The 21,646-nt window shown below is 47.3% G+C and overlaps 6 protein-coding genes across 6 annotated transcripts; 2 read left to right on the forward strand and 4 right to left on the reverse strand.

Annotated features, from left to right (window-relative positions):
* Positions 1 to 184: 184 nt before the first annotated feature.
* Positions 185 to 2,870, reverse strand: GGI43DRAFT_181685 (allantoate permease family MFS transporter). The gene is made up of 7 exons (XM_083199839.1): positions 2,186 to 2,870; positions 2,070 to 2,127; positions 1,703 to 1,989; positions 1,207 to 1,614; positions 857 to 1,068; positions 613 to 784; positions 185 to 556 (listed from the first exon to the last, which is right to left on the reverse strand). The coding sequence occupies exons 1-7, from the start codon at positions 2,336 to 2,338 to the stop codon at positions 320 to 322; spliced, it is 1,527 nt and encodes a 508-aa protein (XP_083057667.1). The 5' UTR covers positions 2,339 to 2,870; the 3' UTR covers positions 185 to 319.
* Positions 2,871 to 4,471: 1,601 nt separating this feature from the next.
* On the forward strand, positions 4,472 to 5,962 carry GGI43DRAFT_181913 (uncharacterized protein). The gene is made up of 2 exons (XM_083199840.1): positions 4,472 to 5,627; positions 5,714 to 5,962. Exons 1-2 carry the CDS (start codon positions 4,885 to 4,887, stop codon positions 5,907 to 5,909), a joined length of 939 nt encoding a protein of 312 aa, XP_083057668.1. The 5' UTR covers positions 4,472 to 4,884; the 3' UTR covers positions 5,910 to 5,962.
* A 1,077-nt stretch (positions 5,963 to 7,039) lies between these two features.
* GGI43DRAFT_386593 (P-loop containing nucleoside triphosphate hydrolase protein) lies at positions 7,040 to 8,080 on the reverse strand (the record flags this gene model as incomplete). The annotated part of the gene is made up of 6 exons (XM_083203815.1): positions 7,040 to 7,103; positions 7,253 to 7,500; positions 7,570 to 7,750; positions 7,821 to 7,879; positions 7,947 to 7,979; positions 8,051 to 8,080. 6 exons carry the CDS (start codon positions 8,078 to 8,080, stop codon positions 7,040 to 7,042), a joined length of 615 nt encoding a protein of 204 aa, XP_083057669.1.
* A 4,224-nt stretch (positions 8,081 to 12,304) lies between these two features.
* On the reverse strand, positions 12,305 to 13,984 carry GGI43DRAFT_429951 (uncharacterized protein; the record flags this gene model as incomplete). Its single annotated transcript, XM_083209192.1, has 3 exons — positions 13,431 to 13,984; positions 12,431 to 13,366; positions 12,305 to 12,373 (listed from the first exon to the last, which is right to left on the reverse strand). The coding sequence occupies exons 1-3, from the start codon at positions 13,668 to 13,670 to the stop codon at positions 12,305 to 12,307; spliced, it is 1,245 nt and encodes a 414-aa protein (XP_083057670.1). The 5' UTR covers positions 13,671 to 13,984.
* Positions 13,985 to 15,124: 1,140 nt separating this feature from the next.
* GGI43DRAFT_182095 (flavin-containing monooxygenase) lies at positions 15,125 to 17,511 on the reverse strand. Its single transcript, XM_083199841.1, has 4 exons — positions 17,173 to 17,511; positions 17,068 to 17,098; positions 16,551 to 16,975; positions 15,125 to 16,485 (listed from the first exon to the last, which is right to left on the reverse strand). The coding sequence occupies exons 1-4, from the start codon at positions 17,392 to 17,394 to the stop codon at positions 15,271 to 15,273; spliced, it is 1,893 nt and encodes a 630-aa protein (XP_083057671.1). The 5' UTR covers positions 17,395 to 17,511; the 3' UTR covers positions 15,125 to 15,270.
* Positions 17,512 to 20,266: 2,755 nt separating this feature from the next.
* GGI43DRAFT_424814 (protein-lysine N-methyltransferase) lies at positions 20,267 to 21,513 on the forward strand (the record flags this gene model as incomplete). The annotated part of the gene is made up of 2 exons (XM_083208424.1): positions 20,267 to 20,389; positions 20,506 to 21,513. The coding sequence occupies 2 exons, from the start codon at positions 20,267 to 20,269 to the stop codon at positions 21,511 to 21,513; spliced, it is 1,131 nt and encodes a 376-aa protein (XP_083057672.1).
* Between the last annotated feature and the right edge of the window lie 133 nt (positions 21,514 to 21,646).

The following is a 21,646-nucleotide window of genomic DNA, read 5'->3' on the forward strand; positions in this document are numbered from 1 at the left end:
ATATGATGACTTTGCTTGTCATTCTCGCCAGCTGGGCCTTGATGAGCTGATTCTGGTCATGTTATTGGGCAGTTTACAAGGTCGGTAAACATTGTAGGAACCACCATCTTAATTTGTTATTTTATTGCAGGGATATTGAAATAGTGTGGTCATTATCATGTTTGGTAGCTCATCATTTACAGTTCTAGGCCGACTCACCAGAGATGGTAGACTTGCCAAATGGGTCATAATAGAAAATACAAGGCTGATTTAGATTATTGCAATCCCCTTATATACGTCTAAGGTGCCTGCTTCTCGTTCGTAATATTATGGTGAAAGCCTAAAACATGTAACGGAATGTGATAGCTCTGTCTCCCAGCTCTGATAGCTCTTCTGGTGAAATTTGCGCTGCCTCTCCATTGGCGAGCTTCTTTTCGCGCTTCTTGTTGATGGTGTGGTAGCTAACGATCAAGATGACGCTGGCGATGATTCCCATAGAGATAAATCCCAGCTCCAAGCCATGTCCCAGAGTGTATCGAGGGCTATCGACCTGACGGTAGAAGTTGGATGCCATGGCCTAATTGAACTCAATTAGCAATGCATACAGACGATGTCTCACGCGTGTCGACTTACCCCTCCAAGGTTTCCGACTCCAATTTGAATCGCCATGCCGGCGCTGCGCTTATAACTCCCGGACAAATTGTTGGACAGCCACGCGATGACGCCGGGGAATGAAGGGTAAATAGCACAAGCAACAATAAAGATGCCTCCGTAGACGACTTTGGGATTAGATGAGCCGATACACCTAGATCAATGGTATTAGCTTGATATTATCTTGGTAATAGCCATATTGAAGACTAGAGAGACAGAGGCGTACATAGAATAGCCGATTATCATCATAAACAAAAAGCCAATAATGAATGGGCTACGCTTGCCAACCTTATCGGAGAAGTAGGCGCTGATGACGGCGAGAATGGCGGCGACGACGTAGATGGGCACAGTCATTAACTGGGCTGTGCTCGAGGTATAATGGAGAGATTTGATAATGGTGGGAAGGAAGAGAGAAATGCCATAAAGGGGACAGACGATCTAGATTGTTCAATTGAAGATATTAGTACAAAGCGTATATTCGGCAGCAGAGGACTTGGCATATACACAGACACAGTAAAGCTCAACGGTGTATGAACAGGGGTTGGCGTGCAGGAAGGATGGGAGGGATAGACTTACACTCCAGTAGACAAAAATGTTGACCCAGATTTGCCAATCTGTAAATGCCTGGCGAACGTACTTCCATTGGAATTCTTCAGCTTGTGCGACTTGAGCTTGATCGGCCGACTGCACTTGGCCTTGGTACTTGAGCCGATGGATAACAAAGGCACGCTCTTCCTCGGTGAGGAACTTTGCTGTCTCTGGGAAATCGTGCAGTAAGAAAAAGGCCGAAGCGGCAACCAGCACTGTTGCGATTCCTTCGAGGATAAAGATCCAGCGCCATCCGGCAAGACCGCCGACGCCGTCCATTTTGCTGATGCCAAAGGCGAGAAGGCCGCTGAAGGCACCGGCTATAGAGGCGGCAGAGAAGAAGAGAGCCTGACGAAGCTGGATCTCGTGGCGACAGTACCACATGGTGAGGTAATACTACATGAGAACGTGTGTTAGCTCAGAAAGGGGAAGAGGAATTGGTACTTTATGCTTCATGCAATAAGGGGAAAAGGACAAAACTTACAGCAACGCCTGGAAACAAACCGGCCTCTGTTACTCCCAAGAATAACCGAGCAACAACTAGACCTCGAAAGCTCTGGACAAGGCCCATGAGTGTCATTACCACTCCCCAGCAAACCATTATCAATGGTAACCACCGGCTAGGGCGCAGCTTTTTCAGAAGCAGATTGCTGGGAACCTCAAAGGCTGCGTATGTGAAAAAGAAGACAGTAAGACACCAGTTGTACTGGCCCGGCGTCATATTGAGGTCTTCTTGAAGGCCTTCAATCTTGGCATTGCCAATATTTCCCCCTGAATACAATGAGTTAGATGGGACATGTAATCACAACTGCAGAAGAGCGTGTGAACGACATCAGAGAAGGGATACTTACGATCAAGGAAAGAAAGGAGATAGAGCGCTGCGAGCATGGGAATAAGTCTAATGTCCATCTATACCAGTTCTAGGTTAACAAGGTGCCTGAGGGTATGGATATTGGAAAATGAGTACCTTGCGCAAGACTTTCTTCTCGTCAATATCAACAAATGACCCGATAGCACGATCAGATCTAGTTTCTACTCCCGAGGTCTCGAGATTATTCTTTGCCACATCTTGAAGCTGTTCAACCTCGACTTTTTCAGAGGTAGGGTTGTTGACTTCCATTGCGCGTCGCTCGTCCAGGTGTAACCCTGAAGACTAAACGGGGGGGAAAGGGAAGAAGGATGCAAAGGTTCTTAGTCAAGAACGCAGTTGTTACGTTTTTGAGAAAAAAGTTGGAGAAGGGGAGAGAAGAGGAAAGGTAGTGGCAGGTAAAGAAGGGTTACATCCGATGGGAGATAACGAGACCTTTTCTCAGGTGAGGAGGGGAAAGATGGATGATAAATGATTAGAGTAGCACCTGTACATGGTTCCAACAAGAAGATTCCGGTCAAGGGTCCATGCTTTTCGAGCTGACACTTGTGTTGCGTTGTAGCGTTGTAGCCGTGGCTCTCCTTGCTGCATTCTGTCATGAATGGCGATAGTACTTGTGGCTCGCATATACTTGCACTAGCAGCAGCTGGGGGAGGGTCTCGCTCCTCTGGGGAGAGACCCACGGTGATGCATTTTTATTCACAATCTTCTCCACAAGATGGACGAGTTAGTACGGATGTAGAAGTAGGATTATGTGACATGCCAGCAATAGTACTTGGCTACGAGTGCGTCGAGGGACACAATCCTGGTTCGCCTGGCACTTAGTCTCGGTATTTGCCCAACACTCCGCGAATCTGCTGGCGTCAAGCTTCTTGTTTCTTCTTTGTTCAGTGGAGCGACTCTCCTCGTTCTCTTCTCTTTGGCGCCGACGAGAACCGGGAATAGCTTATCAACCGGGAATTGTAGGGCCAATAGGCAATACGTAGATGTTGCCGATCATCTCTCCAAGTTTTGAAGTTCGAAGCTATATGGCTAGTTAGTACAGCCTCCAAAGGCTATCAAAACACTCCATTGCACCGGGGGACTGACTAGCTAGTTCAGCGGCTGACTCGTAATCAAAAAGAGACTGGACGTGTAGAATGTTGTGCTAGCGATGGCCAAGAATTAACCCGACGGCATGACGAATGAGAATCAACACAGATTAACCGTAGACTGGAAGAGGGAGAGACAATGCGATAACATCTCCCCATTTCCCCATCTTCTCCACACAAAGGCTGGTCCATCACATGGCGTGAGCAGAGAGGATCTGGGTTCTAAATTCAATCTAATAGGCCGCCCCCAATTCAGGGCAGTGGATTGGCTTTTACCGCCCCTCCCTGTAATTTGCGGGGTAGGAGCTGGACGTGCCTTACTTACTCGTAGCGAGAGTGCTAAGGAAGCCACAGACAGCCTCTGAATATGGCAAGTTCCGTCTGCGCTCAGCTGCAGCTCCTCCTGCTCCAAAAGTGGAAAGATAACAATTTCCCCGCATGGCGAGACGGAAAGAAGCGAGCGTGTTTTGTTCTCGTCCCTTCCTTTTGGTGAAGGGTGATGGGCAAGTTGATGATGACATGCCGACCTTGCTCGGCAATTCGGCCAATGGCTAGTGAGGGGCTGTATCTGCGTGACCGTCTCGTTGAGGCTCCTGCCGATGTAGGAGATGGTTATCCGCCTTGCCGAGCAAGGAAGTATACATGTCGAGTCGTCTGATGTCAACGACTTGATGGTGTATGCCCCTACTTAAGAATAGGTAGCTGCAGAGAAGGATAGTTGCAGTAGTATTTCTTCCATCACATACTACATAGGTATGTAGGTAGTATTTTCCAAGAGATCGATCGGCATTATCTGCTGATCTGGAACATTCGGAATCTTGCATTTAGCAGACGCCTAAATTGAATTGATTTCTTTGCCTTGAGGCTAGAACAGAGTAGCAGAATGATCACCACAAGAAAATCAAATAACAGTCATGTATGAGCTCTCGAGAATAGCTGAATTGAAATTGGCTGAGACACCACGAGAATTATGTGTTTCCGAGATATTTTCGTTTGTTTTCCTTAGCCTTGACCTTCAAAACATCCATCAATAGCCAACGTGCATGGCGTTAAGCTGTTCCTGCTTCTAGGAAACAAATAGGATAAGCGAGCCGCGCCAGTGTCGTGTAGCAAAGAAGCGAAGCTAGCGGTTCATTATAGCGCACCTTGGGTGACCTGAGCCTCTGTAAGGTCCAAGTTTCTAGAGATGTGAAAAGGCATTTACAGCTCATATCTATCTAGGCGCGAAAGGCTCTAGACTCTCTCAAGAGTACACAGCGATATAGCAAACCGGCCATTGCCTACATGTACTTTGTACTTGTTCTTGTTCTACTATACTACTCACTTATGCAGAGCATGCCGTGGGAATTTTTCTAGACGATAATATGAGCCAAACTTCACATCTTCTCATTCTCACTCTTCTACTGCACAGCCTACTTCCACCAAGGCGATGCTGCTTTTAAACTTGCAATAACCTTTTGTGGCGGGCGGCACGCCAAAGCGGAAAATACAAGATACTAGCGCTAGCGCCGATGCAAACGCGAAGTGCCTTGCCCCACCTCAGAGAAAAAAAATGGAAGTGTCCTAGGCGCGATAAGACATTGGAGATTTTTTTTCTCAATCTTATCGGTGGCTGTTTGAGCATCGCAATCTACCAACTACGCAAACTTCTGGCTGCTTATTCTTTTTTCCTCTCAAATTTAAATAAAACACAGAAACCACATCACAATGAAGTCCAAGCGAGCCGCCGCCGCCTCAACCGAGGACGCCAACCCCGTCGACGTCTCTCTCGACAAGAAGCGCAAGCGCACTGATGATGACGACTCCGCATCATCGAGCAGCTTGAAGAAGCACAAGGAGGGGAAGAAGGAGAAGAAGAAGGGAGACAAAGAAGATAAGAAGTCTAAAAAGGACAAGTCCAAGTACAGCAGCAAGACCCGAAAAGAGAAGAAGGACGACCGCAAGAACTTGCAGGATCTTCCTGAGGACATGGACGCCGATGACAACAGCGAGGGCGGCGCAGCGGTTGCTGAGCCTGCCGTGACCAAGGCCGAGACAAACGGCGATGCGAAGAAGGAGAAGAAGGACAAGAAGGAAAAGAAGGACAAAAAGAAGGAAAAGAAGGCTGAAAAGGAAGCCAAGTCTGAAGCCTCCTCTTCCAAGGATGTACCACAAGGCGGAGATGCCATCGACCTCGACGCCTCCACAGCAACCAAGCCGGGCCGCAACATTGTCTTCGTCGGCAACCTGCCATACACTGCCACCGCCGCAACCATCACCGCCCACTTTGCCTCCCTCAAGCCAGTTGCCGTGCGCTGCTTGACCAAGAAGGAGGATCCCAAGATGTGCCGAGGCATCGCTTTTGTGGAGTTTTCATCTCCCGCTCATCAGAGAACCTGCTTGGACAAGTTCCACCACTCCATGTTTGAGGATGGCGTCTCTGAGCCGAGAAGAATCAATGTTGAGTTGACGTAAGTCTTTACCAAACAAAGCAGATTGCAGAAGCAGATTGTTTTACCAAGTGAAATAAATGCTAAACGATATATTTTAATTATAGTGCCGGAGGAGGTGGCAAGAGCGAAGGCCGCCAAGGCAAGATCATGGAGAAGAACAAGAAACTCGAAGAGAACCGAGCCAAGCGCATCGAAAAAGAGAAGGTCGCCAAGGAAGAGAACCAGGGCAATGGAGGTAACAACTCCCGAATGGACATTCATCCCAGCCGTCTTGCCCGTCTTCCTGGTTTCCGAAATTAATAAACCCGGCTTTTGTTGAATCCTTTTTTAAACATAAACCGCAATTCCTCCTCCGGGCGTTTTTCTCACGCGTTTCCTTTTTTCTTTTTTGATATTGGATTTTTTTTATATAAGTTTATTCTTGTCTGTCAATAATCTCTTTACTTCGTCAAACTCGTCTTTTTGCCTGCATATGGAATGGAAAGCAGGCAGATGGCAAGCAACCTGAACACAGCATATTTGTGGAGAATCTGTCATTGATATGCTAAATGTTGGATTCATTGGGGGGAGAACGAGGATTGTTTGCATACCACAATCATCTGGATATATGATTGATAGCTAGAGCGTGGAAAGTAGACAGAAAAATTAGCAAGAAGAGAGATACCCTCAATAATAGAATTGGACGGAATATGGTCTTCATGCATAGTACTCTCCATGCTGTCTAAACTATATAATTCGTCAAAGATATCCTCAAATGTCTGCATTGATCATAATAGCACAATGTTTTATGCACACGTCGTTTACCCACGCTAAAAGCCATGAGGGTGAAAATGATCCAAGACAGTTAAAGGGGCGAAGAGAAAGGCTTTTAAGATTGCGTTTTTGAGTCTATGGAGGGAATGACAGATGCAATGCAGACAGAAACAATCGTTAAAATTACCAGACGCCATGGGGTTGTACTTTTTTTTCTTGCTTTTTTTTTTTTCTTTCTGTTTTTCATCTTCCAGCTTCTAGGACCATCAAGATGGCATCAGAATCGTCGCCGTCCTGTTAACAAATGTCATTTTCTGGCTTGCTGCAAACTCTATCAACAGTACCGAGAAAATGGGGGGAATCTCAAGACACAGGACAGCCATGTTCATTAAAACCACAAAAACAAAGAAAAAGAAATCTCCTTTTTAGAGCCCCGGCCCTCTTCATCCTCGGCATCTCCTCCTCCATCCTCCATTAATCGCACTTTCGGTCTAAATTCATCGAAACATGTCCCAGTGAGGAAGCTTCTGTAATGCACACCATTCTAGGTGACCCAAAAAAAATTCGTGAGGCGTCGGCGGCTCGAGATTGTAAATCATTCGTTGGAAACAAATTCTAAGACGTCTTCGCTGCACGAGATGCTAAATATGGCAAACGAACTGACATCGCAAATTCATTCAAAGGATGGAGCACTTGGACTTCTTGGCCTTGGAAGCCTGAGGGGTGGGATTGAGGACCGCACTGGAGGAGAGAAATTAATGTCAGCAGCCGGCAAAGAAAGAGAAAAGACCATCAGATGATAGGAAAAAAGACAAAAGAAAACCAGAAAAAAAAAAGGATACAAAAAGATACAAAAAAGATACAAAAAGGCCGGGTTGGACAAGACTTACCGAATAGCCTCGTCAAAGACACTCTTGAGATTTCGCTGCGTCAGAGCAGAACACTCAATGTACTTGTAGATAATCTTGTTTGTCTTGTTGACGTCCTTGACGTAGTTCAGCACGTTCTCGTATCGGACAGGCTCCATGTGCTGCTTGGTAAGGGCAGCGCGGGTGCCAGGGTCGTCTCGAAGATCGATCTTGGTGCCGACCAGGATGATGGGGGTTCCGGAAGAGTGGTGAGTGATCTCAGGGAGCCACTAGTCAAAGAGTTAGATGTTCGTTTTTTCATATCCAGACAGATATAATTCAGAGAGTGCGCCTCGTACCTTTGCAGCAACGTTGTCGTACGATGGCGGGCTCACGACGGAGAAGCAGATGAGGAAGACATCAGTTTGAGGATAGGACAAGGGTCGGAGTCTATCATAATCTTCCTGGCCTGCAGTATCCCAAAGTCCCAAACTGATGGGCTTACCATCAACAATGACGCTGGCAGAGTAGTTGTCAAACCTAAGAAACGAAAGTCAACATCACGTCGCAATCATAGGGATCGTTTTTATACGCGGAACGAGGGACTGACACTGTGGGAATGTACTCTCCGGGGAACGCATTGGTCGTGTACGAGATGAGCAGACAGGTCTATGAAATCGAGGGTTAGCTGAGAAAGACCCAACTCAAGAAATGGGAAATCGAGGATGGTACAAACCTTGCCAACGGCACCGTCACCAGTCACGACACACTAAAGGAGAAAGGAGACGTCAGTAAAAGAAAAAAATCAACAGCAGAGGGGAAAAGGAGAAGCGCGGTTACCTTCAACGATTGAACTCCAGCTTGCGCCATTGCGTCCGAATATCAAGTAGTAGATTTGATAACGGGTCTGTGATGAATTCTGAATGTTTAGCGACGGCGGTATGGTATGATATTTGATGCGCGGAGGGGTTGGTTGGAATCGAGAGGCGACGAGTCGGTGGAGGACGGATCGAACGAGGGGCTTTGCGCTTGGTATATAGGGAGTAGAAACGACGAGACAGAGAGATGGGAGAAGACAGAGAATCAGACGACGAAAGGGAGATGGACGAATGGCTAGAGATGAGAAGCGGGAATCGGAGATGGGAGATGGTGATGGCGGCGCCTCGGTCTGGAGAGGGTTTCAAGGCTGCATCAACGTCAGAGGAAACGGGGTTCAGCCGCAGGAGGTGAAGCTGCAAGAGGCCGGGCAATCAAAAGGGCGATATCAAGCAACTTCGCAGCAGGCAAAAGAAGCACCCGCTGGCTAACTTGATCCTGTGCTAGTCTGTGGTTCGGGGCTTGCTACTGTAGGAGCTTGCTAGGAGAGGCTAGGAGGCAAAGATAGAAGATACCTGCCACTTGTGTTACACGTACCCTGTTGATTGTTGTATCTGCTAGCGCCACTGGAGCTAGTGGAGACAGAATCGAGGGGGAGGCGACGAGTTGATAGGCCCCGTCCCTATGGATGAACGCGTTTCGTCTGCAAGGGATTTTGGGGGGCTTTAAAGCAGCACAAATCAAATGGCGGCACCTACACGAGATGCAAGGGAAGGCTCGTGAGGCGCTGTGAAACCGGACGAGAGAGTGTGGATGGCGGGAAGCGAATCAGATGTTGTAGATGCAGATTGGATGCAAGATAGCAGTAGTAGTGCCGTATGAATGAGGAAGATGAAGATGAAGAAGCTCGCAGAAGAAAGAAAAGAAGAGGGGAAGGGGAAGCAGAAACAAGGCTTCCTTGTGCCGTGTAGCTGTGAGGCGAGGCGCAAGGAGCCGCCCGCGCCTTGTTTGGGTGGTCAAAGGAGATTGATGTGATTTCATTTGATTGCTGAGAGAGAGACGAGACGGACTTACCGTGTGATGAGAGCTGGTTGAGCTGGGTTTGATTGATTTTGAGGAATCGAGCACTGGACTGGGAGATGCGAATTCCCGCTTGATTGACTGACACTGACTGGCTCTGATGGGAAGCCTGCTTACTGTTGCGGGCTCGGTTTTGGTGACAAAAGATGAGGTTCATGCGTGTGTGGCTGGATGTGGGGGGAAGAGAGAAAGGCGAGGGAGAGGCGAGGACCGAAAAAAGCACCACCCCATGCGCGGTACGTACCCTGCTCACTTCTCACCCCACGGCAAAAGTCTCAGGCTCGAGTCAATTCAGGTCAAGTCGCCTGACCTGAGATGCAGTTGGCAAGGGCAAGGGCCCCGTATTGTATCTATCTATTGCTAGTAATAGGTCGAGGTTGCCAAGGCCGGCTCAGGCCTGTAGGGCTTCGAGGCTTTGTTTTGTTTGTGCATGCATTGATGTCATTGGCAGCAGAAGAGCTCTAGAAGGATTGCCACGATTCGATGCTGTTGATTGGAATCCAATTGATCCTGCTACTGGCTACTTGCAGAGGTGGCTGGCCTTTTGCAACGGGTATCCAATTTGGAACACAGACCGGTGTCTGCCTAGTCGAAACTGGTCAAGGTGCTCTGTGCCAACTTGCTAACTCAACTCGTTCGTGGTCCTAATAATAGGCGGATGGAGATGGGATTGATTGCTAGCATTGTTAGCTCCTACTGTAGAGTTTAGCAACAGCAAGCTTCCTGACAATACGAAGCGCTGTAGCTGCTGACATGCGGGCGAGTGCACAAGTGGCGACACCATGGCCATGGAGAGCAGCGCTGCATCTCTCCCCTCGAGGATGACAATGCTGACGACGGCGGCAGCCTGCTCCCATCACCAAGTTTGACGTTGCCTTGTAGATATGTTTCCGGCAAATGACAAACAAGCTCACTAGCATAAGTGCCTCTACTGGGTCGTCGTAAAATAGCATCCGCTAGTAGGCGCTTTGGCAGAGAAGAGAAGATGCTTGAGTCCTAATCATTGCGCACGAGCAGCAACAGTAACATGTTTTTGCTCGGTCTACTACTACTATCTAGCTTGCTTATTCCATGCATTGGCCAGTGCACTAGGCGCATTGTGCAAAGCTTTCAACTCTCGCGCGACATCCGCTGCTCTAGATATCATCTGTAACGGCTTTGTTGCCATCTTGAAACAAATCGCCGCATCCCACCAAACTTTGACGTAGCTTGGCGTTACGCCAGAAAGGGGGGCAAGTCTGCATGTTTCCACCTCAGTAGCCGCATTTTTTGCCTTTCCCAAATGGAATCCATACTAGAACGTGCATAGCGAGACTCTAAAGCGCTTAGAACAGCGTGGGCATTGGCTGTTGTTTTCAAGCTCGTGTGTCGCGATTCCATACGCGATCCTTCGCTAGATATGCACTAGTAGTAGCACCTCAATTAGGAAATCGACTCAGCTCCCCCCAGGTCCCCTTATCCAAAAACAGTATAACTTCTATCCCTACTTCATTCCTTGCGTGAAGCTTCACAGCTTGCTTGAGGTTTCGGTATTCTTGTAGATATTGGCGGTCGATATCGCGGATAATAGTTCTGAATCCAGGCCTACAGTGCATTAACCGCCAGCGTAACGGCGTGAGAGGACGCTGTTTTCCATACATGAACGAGAAGTAGAGATCTTTGAGAAATAAAGATTTCTCGCCGGGAAAAAGCCATAAATTTGATTCCAACGTAGAGTAGAGAATCGCTTTTGCTAGCAGCAGTATGCGCTTCCGTTGAAAAGTGATGATCGCTGATATCAGCCACGGCGGCGTTCTATTTGCTGAGTCTTTCAGGAACTCATATACCTCGACAGTCCAATCTCTTCGAAACTACGTGTTATTTCAGCATGTAATGCTTTAAAACGTTTGGTTTATTGATCATTATTATGCCCATATTTTGGCTTATTGCGCCGTGAGCGAAGGAGACAGACCTTGTGGTAATCTACAGCATTAGTATTAAGATAAGTAAGAGTCTGAGGCCTAGCAAGACATCCGAATACAACCCGCGAGATCATAATTGAATCACACAATACCTGTAAATATTCAACCCGGGAAGACTATCAGTCAAGTTGTCAGCAGTATATCTACTCCTAGCAGCATTCCGTTAAACCAGATTATTTGCTACATACATGACCTGAAGGGTGCTGGGCTTTTGATGATTCGGCGGGCAGGGAAGAGAATCCAGAGAGAATCGTATATTAGGGAAACGAAGTTGATGCGAGTGAAAATTGAATATGATAAGGTTGGCCACGACAAGGCTGAACTAAAGATGGAGAGTGTTAGATTACGGAGTACGCAGCAGAAATTAGGCCATGGCACCTGCTGTCGGAGCCGAACTTGACACACCGCCAATGGCAAAAAGAAGCATACCGTTCTTCTAGCGGATTCCAAAACACCTTTTCATTTCACATAAGAACACTGTCATGACCTGACTGTTTTGCCACTTTTTCTTTCAGACTGGCAAAACCGGTGCAAAGAGGCATTACTTGGCCTTCCCAGATCTTCATGACAAAGAAAACGCATTTGCAGCTTGATCACTGACAAATTTCTGATCAATGAGGTATCTGTCGACACATGTGCAGCAATATAATCTATTTTTCAAGTATCTTTCATATGTTGGTCCAGATACACCTGCTTACTCATCTCTCAATCTTGTAGTGCTATGCTACCAATTCCTCAGTCTTTCAATCCGCCGTATAGCCAATACTCTTCCGCCAAACAGAACTACATACATGCAAAAAATTGACAGATTTCGAACCTAATAAAGACAGATGAAGGCTACTATATGCCAGGATTGTGATTATAATGATGGTGGTGGCGACTGGATGGGAAAATGAGCCGTAGGGTAGCACCGTGGGTTAGCCCACCACTCTTCTTCCAAATATTGTCTTGAAACTATAAACATGGTAAATGAAAGGACGTTCAACGGATGGATATTCTCTCGTAAAAAAAAAAAGGAAAGAGAGTGTTTTTATCTTTTTGGTATAATGCTAACTAATATGCAGAAACTATCTATGTCCCGAATGGTCGATTAACAGTTTGACTTACAAACTTAATGACATAAATTACCCATCTCTATCAAAACTAACCAAATTCCAGAAACACACTTTTTCCACCCCTAGTCGCACAGGCTGATTCCAAGATCGTCCATCTCTAGCCGCTTCTTCGGCCCTTAAGCTCAAGCTACCGGTGACTCGCCTTTGCCGAAAGGAACGAGCAAAGGATAGACCAGAGGCAACCAACAAAACTGTATCAACATTTAGCATCAAGGAGGCTACAAAAAAGAGACAGCTGTTACTCACACCACTGTTGCAAATATCTTGTTTTCCTTGATTTTTGTATAGGCGACCCTGGCGAACATGTATCCCAAAACTACAGCCACATAAATGGACAAGGGTGGTACAAAGAAGTAGCCCTGGACGAAGTCTTGGTGTTCATTCCCTTGGAACCACCTAAAAGGGCTGCGAGTCATGAGAATTTGATTGAGACGCGCCAGATCCAGCTCGCCATACGTGAATCGCTTGTCGATTTGCCTGAGAATCTTGCCACCGGCGCTGTCACTAAGCACCCGAGAGACGAAGTACTTCCAGTCTTCAAAACTGAGGTCGTCGGGTATCAATTTTTTCGCCTTTGCAATCTCAAAGTCGCTTTCACTGGAGACGAGAGCAACGTAAGAGAAAGCAAAGCCCATGGCGCGCATCCAGATGATGCTGTGATTGCAAGATTTGAGTTCCGTGAGTTTGAGGCTGTTGCGCAACTGCCCTCCTCTTCGAAGAGCCGTGAACATGGTATGATAAGAGCACTCCTTGGGGCAGTCAAGGAATTCTTCCCAGAAATTGGATTCAAGAAGATACCGCGGGAGGGGCTTTATAAAGATCTTTTCCTTGGAGTAGAGCAAATGCATATCCATCTTCTCAATGACGGTAATTTCAAGACCAAGAGCTTGTTGGTAGCTGAGAGCTCGCGGTGGTGTGTTCTCCTTTCCAAGCATAAAAAAGCAATCAAAAACTTCCATCAAGCCATCTACACTGAGGTCTTTCGTCAAGAATTGTTCGACGCGGTTCTCTGGAATTCCAATCCAGGCTTTGCCAGTTCGAAACGAGGCAGGCAGAAGGTGACGGAGTTCCTCTGTAGTGAGACGATGCTTTAGTTTTCGGGATTTTCGACCCAAAGGCCAACTCTCGCGCTCAAAATCCTCTGTCGGTTTGACGGGAAGAGAGAAAGATACTCTTTTTGTGTCCTATTTGGTGAATTAGGTCTTGAATCAATAACTTTAGTGCAACAACGAATAACGAACAACTCACTTTGGATTTAGTGGTAGGTGAAAGCATGGACAAGTTCACCGATGCCTCTGGAGCTTTCCCTTTGTCTGAGCTCACCACGATCTTTGAAGATGCCCCTGTCACTGGATGTGAAGGAACATCTGAAGCAACGCTTAATTCGCACGATGCCACTCCATTTGGTAATGTGGTATTTTTAGAAGATGCTGGACTTGGTGGAAGCGGAGGTGGTCGGTCTGGACAGTCCATTCTCGGCAGCCGCATGTGCAGAAACAATGAATAGTATGATGATGGCTAACAGGGAACTCCTCTAAAGAAAAAAGTTTGCCTAATCAGTGAAGAAAGGTATTTACAAGATTCGCAAGAAGAAAGCTATACGGCTTTTTAAAGAAAAGAATTTGCAACATTCGCCAAGATATAAATAAGAAAAAGCAAAGGTGAGAGCACGGTAACTATCAAGAACATCCTTCAGTGTTTGCTGTCAGCATTTGTTTGCTACAGTGTAATCCTATCGTGAACTTTTCATACGTCAGCCAGTAACAAGAGTTGCCAGCTTCGTGGGGTATAAAATCCCCTTGCATCTACTGTCTCTGAATTATGCAACCATATATTATTTCTTGCCCGCCTGACAGTGGGAGAGGCGGCGATCAGCACCGGTAACCCGGTATCCAAAGAGGAGCGCTTTGGTTCAATGTCTCATACTTCTTTACTACGTTATTACGATCAAGTGCTTTATTCTTGGCCCGTTATTACGAAGCTTATTCGAGACCTCACTACCTGACTGGAGTACTTGCTAACGACAAATGAAAAGGAGAATTTTCGTTTCGCCGAACTATATGCGGTAGCTTTCTTTTTGTTCGCTTGATGCCTAATGTAAATACATACTTCTCGTATATCGGCTGGCTTCGAACAGCAAACAAGCTGAAACCAGCTGACATGGACCTTTTGCTAGGTAGAATGAGGTTTCTGCAAGTTGACTGCCCCCGCGGCTGTCTTGCTCTAGCGGCTACGAATACTCTCCGGAGTACTCCGTACTGCTTGCAAGTATAAGTACATCAACTACACGCCCCCCGGGATCAGCCGTATGTCCCCTGTCTACAAGGATCAAGCCACTTTTTGAGGCCCTGGCACTCTGCCAAGCCATTCTCTCCGTCCACGCCCTCTTCAGCTTTCAGAACTACCAAATGTGCCCGGTGCAAGGCTCAACCATGATACCTGTACGAGTACATAGGAAACATGCAGGTTGCATTAGTACATCGCGGAACCCTCCTAGTTTCCCCAGGAAATTAGATTGTCTTAGCGGTGTGTGCTGTAGCCCTACTCTTGAGTGGCACATCATACTCTGGAGGATCAAAACCGGTGAGGAAAAAAGAAACGAAGTATGAATATTGGTGGCGCGATGCTACCTGAACCATGAATAGGGAAGGGAGAGAAAGAAGGCTAGACATGGCTTGAGAAAAAGAAAAGCTCGTGTGCAGGAGAGCATCGGCGATGATAGCCGTAAAGCCCGATGATAGCAACCGCCCACCATAGTTATGACTCTAGACAGCGAGAGAAGCCTCTCATGGACCATGATAGATTGCTGTAGGCGGCCCGCATATGGCGCCACCGATGACCGTGCACTCAATATTTGTATGCATGTTTATATTCATGTCTCATTATCATTATCTCATTATCATGCACCGTTTGCCTTGTGCGGGATGCTTGTTCTAGTGTCCTGTCGCCATGCCCCAACGAATTATGTTTGGGATCTCTCTCTTCCTCCGTCTGTTCGTATCCTTTGTTTCCTGTCTCTGAACTTTTGTCTCTGCCATTGCGGCAGCCCTTACTTTCTCTTTTCTTTGGTTCATTCCACTCATCTGCCTTATGCGGAGTACCCATCAAGAGGTGATTCGTCCTCGGCTTCCAAATAATCCATTGCTTCCACTTTCATCATATCCGCTGCATAGACCTCTTCGGTGACCTCTTCGGCGACATTCTCAACCTCCTCTTCGGTTTCACTTTCAGTCTCGCTTCCAGTGTCATATCTGGCCTCGTCTTTTACCTCGTCCTTTGCCTCGTCCTTTGCCTCGTCGTTGGCCGCTTCTCTGGTCTCCTCGTTGGGCATCTCAATAGCCTTCTTTATGGATGCTTCATTGACCTTTTCAATAGCTGCTCGAGCCCCATCCCACGTCTTTCTCCCCCTTCCCATATCGAAGAGCCTGTATACGGCTGGAACGTTGGGTCCATTCATGATATACTTGAACAGTGTCCTGTTCTTCCACCAAAACTTCCACGCTTCCCAGCCCCACCCTTCAAGTCGTTCGATAACTCCAGTTCCAGCAGTTGCATTCAACCATTTGTAGGTCCCTCGCACATCTATGCGGAGGCCAAGGAATGACATCGGGCCATTTTCAAGCGCTCGTACCACAAAATTGTAATGAGAGTCAATCTCTCTCTTCATTGCACGCGGCGAGGGGAGTGGATAGCTCCCAGACCAAAGGCTGGCGAGTGCCATGGTGGCAAGGTCGTAGAGCACAAACGTAGGTCGCACCGTTGTAAGGCCGCCTAGTACGGCCAATGACTCAGGGTATCGTTCTGATAGTATGCCGTGATAGAGTCTTTGATATTCGCTATTAATGTTGTGGTGTTTCGCCTGCTTCAGCTGCTCAAATGAGTCTGTAGTGTATTCAACATCGGTAGGGTTTCCCTCTCCCTTGATCAGAGAGAGATCGTGATAGTAGCCGCAGCAAAAAATGATTGCGTCTACATCTGTAATCTCGCTGCCGTCCTTGAATACCACAGTACGGGGGCCAGCAACTCCCATGATACCACCGTAAACTTTCACATCGCCGCTGTCCAGGAGACCTGGCAATTCATCGCTGACAAACGGACTGCGGTACAGCGGACCGCTGACTGCACCGCTGAAGCAAGGATGCCCCCTCATTGTCGGAAACGTATAGCTTTGTATGAGACCAATTGCTTTACCAGCAACATAATTTGAGGCTTGAGGGGACCATGCCATGGAGCGTCGTATCATTGAATCAGCACGACGGGTCATATAATGGTCCCACGGCCGTCCTCCAATTGTTCTGGGGATCTAGATGGATGCTTGTCAGCGTTTTCTTGGACGATATGGCGAGAAAGATATCCGGGATTATTCACCAGTGAACATCGGCTTCTACTGCTGAGATATAGCTTATTCGTACCAGCCTGTTTCAGAAAGCTCAATGTATCGGCTCCGGTAGAACCCAGGCCCACGACCAGGACATTCTTTCCGGCATATTTTGTTGGATCTTTAAAATCGCGAGAGTGTATGGCATCTCCGGCAAATTTTTCGATACCCTTAATCTCAGGCATATTTCTGACATTAAGACCTCCTGTCGCCATCACTACTCTGTCGTACTCACGCTCTTCTTCTTCGCCGGTTTTCGTGTGTCTTGTGGATACAATCCAAACACCGTCTTCCTCGTCTCGTCGGATACTCGTCACGGTCGTCGATAGTTCTATGTGTTTGATCAATTCGAATTTGTCTGCGTATGCCTCCAAGTAGTCGCCGACCTGTTTCGCGGAAGGGAATGACGGATAGTCTGTACACATACAACCAGCTGGTCAGCAAAATCTTTTCAAATGTGCATGCCACTTTCAGTAGCTCCTGGGGCTCATCTTGTTCAAAGCTTACCATCTGGCATTGGGAAATCTGTAAAACAGTTCTGTCGATTTGCATCTCCTGGTAAGTCTCACGTGCCACACAACCAAACATGGTTTCTGGGTCGCTGCCACTCACTGTTTCTTTCGACATGTTCACCCTCGTCTCTGGTAACGCCGACACTTGCTCCGTATCCATCGAATGAAACCAATTGCCGCCGAGATTATCGCTTTGCTCCAGAGCTCTGACGCTTAAGCCTTGCTCGACCAGATTTTTCACCGCCAACAAGCCCGTCACACCAGTGCCGACGACACATACATTATTTCCCGGGCGGCCACTGCCTGGGCCATATGCCTCCATTTTGACGCAGTCTGTACGCCCGCCTCCCTTTTGTCGTGTAGGGAGCTCTAGCAAAAGGGAATCGAATATCTGTGGTTGCTGAGAGCTTTACAAGGAAGAGGAAAAGAAGAAAGAAAAAACCTCGAGGTGGCGGGTACGCAAAATGGAGCTCATCGCCGTTGGGCATCCGTTCAGGGGTGATCCCTTTCCCTGTTCCGCCAGCTACTAGTGCTATCTCAGAAGGAGAAAATCTGCTATGGCCCAGCTAGCGATACTTCTTCCGTTGGAGGTGTGGACCCCGCCATGCGCCGTCGAGATGCTTCGGCCGCTAAACCGCGGGCTGATGGCTCTGAAGAGAGTTGTAAGCTTCCTGACGACCCGCTTTCAGGACACAAAGGCCTGTGAGATGTCAAGCTTAGATTGGGCACATCTACATCGTCTCTGTTGCAGCGTGGCACCAGTAAAGATGCGCAGCTTCTTTAGTCTGGTGCTAGACAATGATTCGCGCTTGAGACTGGAGCAATGCCAGAGCCAACATGTTTTATCAGAGCTGTGTCGAACCCTGGCTGTATGAGCGGCGCCGGATTTGTGGGCCTGCGGATCTAAGAGTCACGGCCCGGCCCGGATTGTGAACAATAAGGGTGTGCGGCGAAAAGTATATTGTTGGCCTTTATTAAAGTGCAAGGGAAAGCCCTTGGTGTGACTTTCTAGAAGCTTGAGTGAGGCAGGATGATCAACATGGTGGATCTAGCTATCAACTCGGGCAAGCCCGGCAGCCAGCCTCCCCAACGGCTGCAGCCATGCTGGGTGTAAGTCTGCATCAGCTGCTGTTCCATTATTGCTGCAGATGAGCATACCTGCCTGTTTGATCAGCAATGGTTTCCTTCTTAAAACTCCTTACAGTAGAGTCCAGCATCAATATCTCGGGCCCGCGATTTGATCAACGCCAATGTCGATACGCATGATGAACATCACCATCTCAGTGTCGTCGTCGTCATCTTCGTCGTCGTCGTCGTCATCGTCGTCGTGATAGGTATGAGTTATACCTATTTCTTCCTGTTATCTTACACCATTTAGTATACATGTGTAGAATAGCAGGATGTAGAGGGAAGATTTCCTAGAGACGTACAATACCGAGAGACTAACCCGTACAATGTCTTCCTGCTGGTGTCGCCGTTGAAAGTTATGGGAACTATTTCGTCATTTCTTTTTTATTCGAATTCTAGAAAGAGAGCAATATTAGTGGATAGGTAGAAGCATATCTCCGGATTGTAATCTTACACTCCATTTGACGTCGCTTGCCAGTGGTATAGGAATATGATCCACCGCGGAGAAGGTCGATAACATGAATGCATAATCGATACCTCAAAGGACTGTAGAAGAGCAAGAATATGGAAAATTTTCAGATATGGGGTTTTGCTTACATGTACCTATTTCGTTGGATATACTGCACGTGCGCCATATCGCCACAGATAGGTGATACGATAAGATGTCTGATAGCCCATTCGTAAAATCATTCTGGGAAGGTGCCGCGTAGCTCGAGCAGAAGAAATATTTTTTCTTTGCTTTCGATCATAGTTTTGTACCATCCGTTCTAATACGCTTCTTTCATAATAATTTTGACTGCTGGTAGCCGAATATTGAGGCGAAGGCCTTCACGACGCTTCTGCTATTCGAACTACTTTTGAAGCTGAAAACTCCAATAAAAAAAAAACATTTCACAGCATTATCTCTATCCCATAGATGGAGAAAATACCGGGCCAACAGCGCTTCTGGTTTTTTGAAGCGAGTATTCCTCAGTCTAATATTTCATAAATATATTTTCCTACCGAACTCTGCTGACCAAAATCCTGCGAGACTTCAGTACATCTCGGAAACATGCATCATCAGACACGATATCGTATACCATGAGCAAGCACTCGCAGGCATCTGAGATATGAAGATGCTACAGCGGAATTTAGAAGTTTGGTGAGGGACGTGTTGATAGAACATCCAGCTGATACTCTTGGAATGCTGTGGATAAAGAATCTGGCTCAGCCTACCGGTAGCAATCGTGGTAGACCGACACATCGACTTCGAAGATCTCCGCATGCTTCGACAAATAGAAGGGTGTTACACCACGAGGGTCTCTCGTACGGACCCCATAACATTCTTCAGTTTCCTAGATACCTCAACTACAATCCTTCTTCGATCTAGTCATCCACTTAAGGTAACTCAGCTCTGTATGTTTCTATACTCTGCTGACATACTGATATGGCACAATAAAGACGATTGATCCATTGGCGCAGCACGTTGTCAACCATTACTGTCTCTCTCTTGAAGATGGAATACACCACTCTATTTTGCTTGATGATAGGTATCCGCCATTGGCTCCAGGATTTTCTTCAAAGCAGTTCCGAAATATATTAGCTTTGACAATAGGGACGACCTCTTAATCAGCTCTCTCTTTATAAATACTAGAGATATTGCGTCTGGGGGGGGGGGGGTTAGCATTCTTCTCTATTCAAAAGCCTTTCCCCAAATTCGATTCGATAATAGAGCCGTTATCGCCATCAGACAATAGCTCTACATCCAACAGTTGCCAGCAATAAAGATTGATACACTTGAAATGCTACGTCGCAGAATAATAAGACCATGGTTAAGTACACTGGCAAAATAGATAAGTGGCTTAATAATAACGGCTGGAGAGATATAGTTTACTGACATTGCGTTTCGCAGTAGACCAGCCGCCTGTGCTTTTGCACTGTAGCCGCCGCCAACAGCGCTACCTCGCCGTAGCTTAAGAGCTAATGACTCACCATCTCGCCCCATAGTATCGCCATATCGCATAATTTTACCGTCGGTGGAGGACTTTTTTTCATTTGGTCAACTCACTTATAACACAGCCGCAGCAATGGAAGCGGCCGTCGAGCAGCTTCTGGAGTGGACATCTTCCATAGGTGTCGAATTGAACGGGATTTACCCAAAAGCTCTGCATGGGAGAGGTATTGGTATAGTTGCAACTCGCCATCTTGAGGTACAGTATTTCACTTTTCGCTTTGAATAATCCTCTAGCCGCTAAGCCTGGTACAATTTCTCAATACACCAAGCCTAGTCAAACATAAGCATATTATATGCTAACCTCATAACCAGGCCAACCAAGTCATTCTCAAAGTCCCTGTATCTGCTTTACGTACTCTTAGCAACACTCCCAAGGACATCTCCAAGACTCTCCGCGGCGCCACTGTTCACGCTATTCTTGCTGCCTCACTCTGCCTTGACTCCAACCCTGATTTGGAAAAATGGCGCCCTGTCCTACCTTCTCGGCGAGATATTGCCATCAGTCTGCCCATATGCTGGCCAGCTAAGCTACGTGCCTTATTACCTCCAGGATCCAAGTCTTTACTTGCAGCACAGCAAGAAAAGTTCAGCAAAGACTGGGCCATTGTGGCTGCAGCGTACCCACAGCTTCAAAAGGATGAGTATCTGTACAATTGGCTCCTGGTAAATACCCGAACATTCTATCACACAAATCGAAAGACGGAAAAACTGCCCAAAGAAGATCACATGGCGCTCCAGCCCGTGGCAGATCTTTTCAATCACACACCCGAGGGCTACTGTATGGCTGCCTTTGACGACAAGTTCTTCACTTTTACTACCACTCGCACACACGAGCCTGGCGAGGAAGTGTTCATCCGCTACGGGCCTCATGCAAACGACATGCTCCTCGTAGAGTACGGCTTCACACTGCCGTCATCTATCAATCCTTGGGACGAAACATGCCTTGACCCTTACATCTGCCCCTTATTAAACCCTACTCAGAAGGAGCATCTCGAAGACGCGGGCTTTTGGGAAAAGTATATGCTGGACTCTCAGACAGCATGCTATCGTACGCATGTTGCATTGCGAATGCTTTGCCTGCCTCTTCGACAGTGGCAAGCTGTACTGGATGGAGTGAGGGATGAAGACGCGGACCGTCACCTTATAGATGCAGCGCTCTTGAAGGTACTCAATAAGTTTGATACCGACATCACTGGCTCCCTAGAGCTGCTGAGCAGTAGCTCCGCTGGGGAAGAGGAAATGAGAGGAAGTCTCATAGACAGATGGCTCCAGATCAGGCAACTGGTGTCAGCAGCAATAACACGGCTTCAAGTCCAGTAATGGTTATGGTCTTGTTGCTCTTCACTCTCCCTGGCCTTCATATGCCGACATACCTATACCTCTTCCCCTTTTTAACGATCCCCTATACGAACGTACGGAGTCACGGTTAATTCTTCCGTTTGGTTTATTGTCA

This window comes from Trichoderma evansii (assembly GCF_050947405.1).
Source record: "Trichoderma evansii strain SZMC 28006 chromosome Unknown GGI43scaffold_20, whole genome shotgun sequence".
Taxonomy (NCBI): domain Eukaryota; kingdom Fungi; phylum Ascomycota; class Sordariomycetes; order Hypocreales; family Hypocreaceae; genus Trichoderma; species Trichoderma evansii.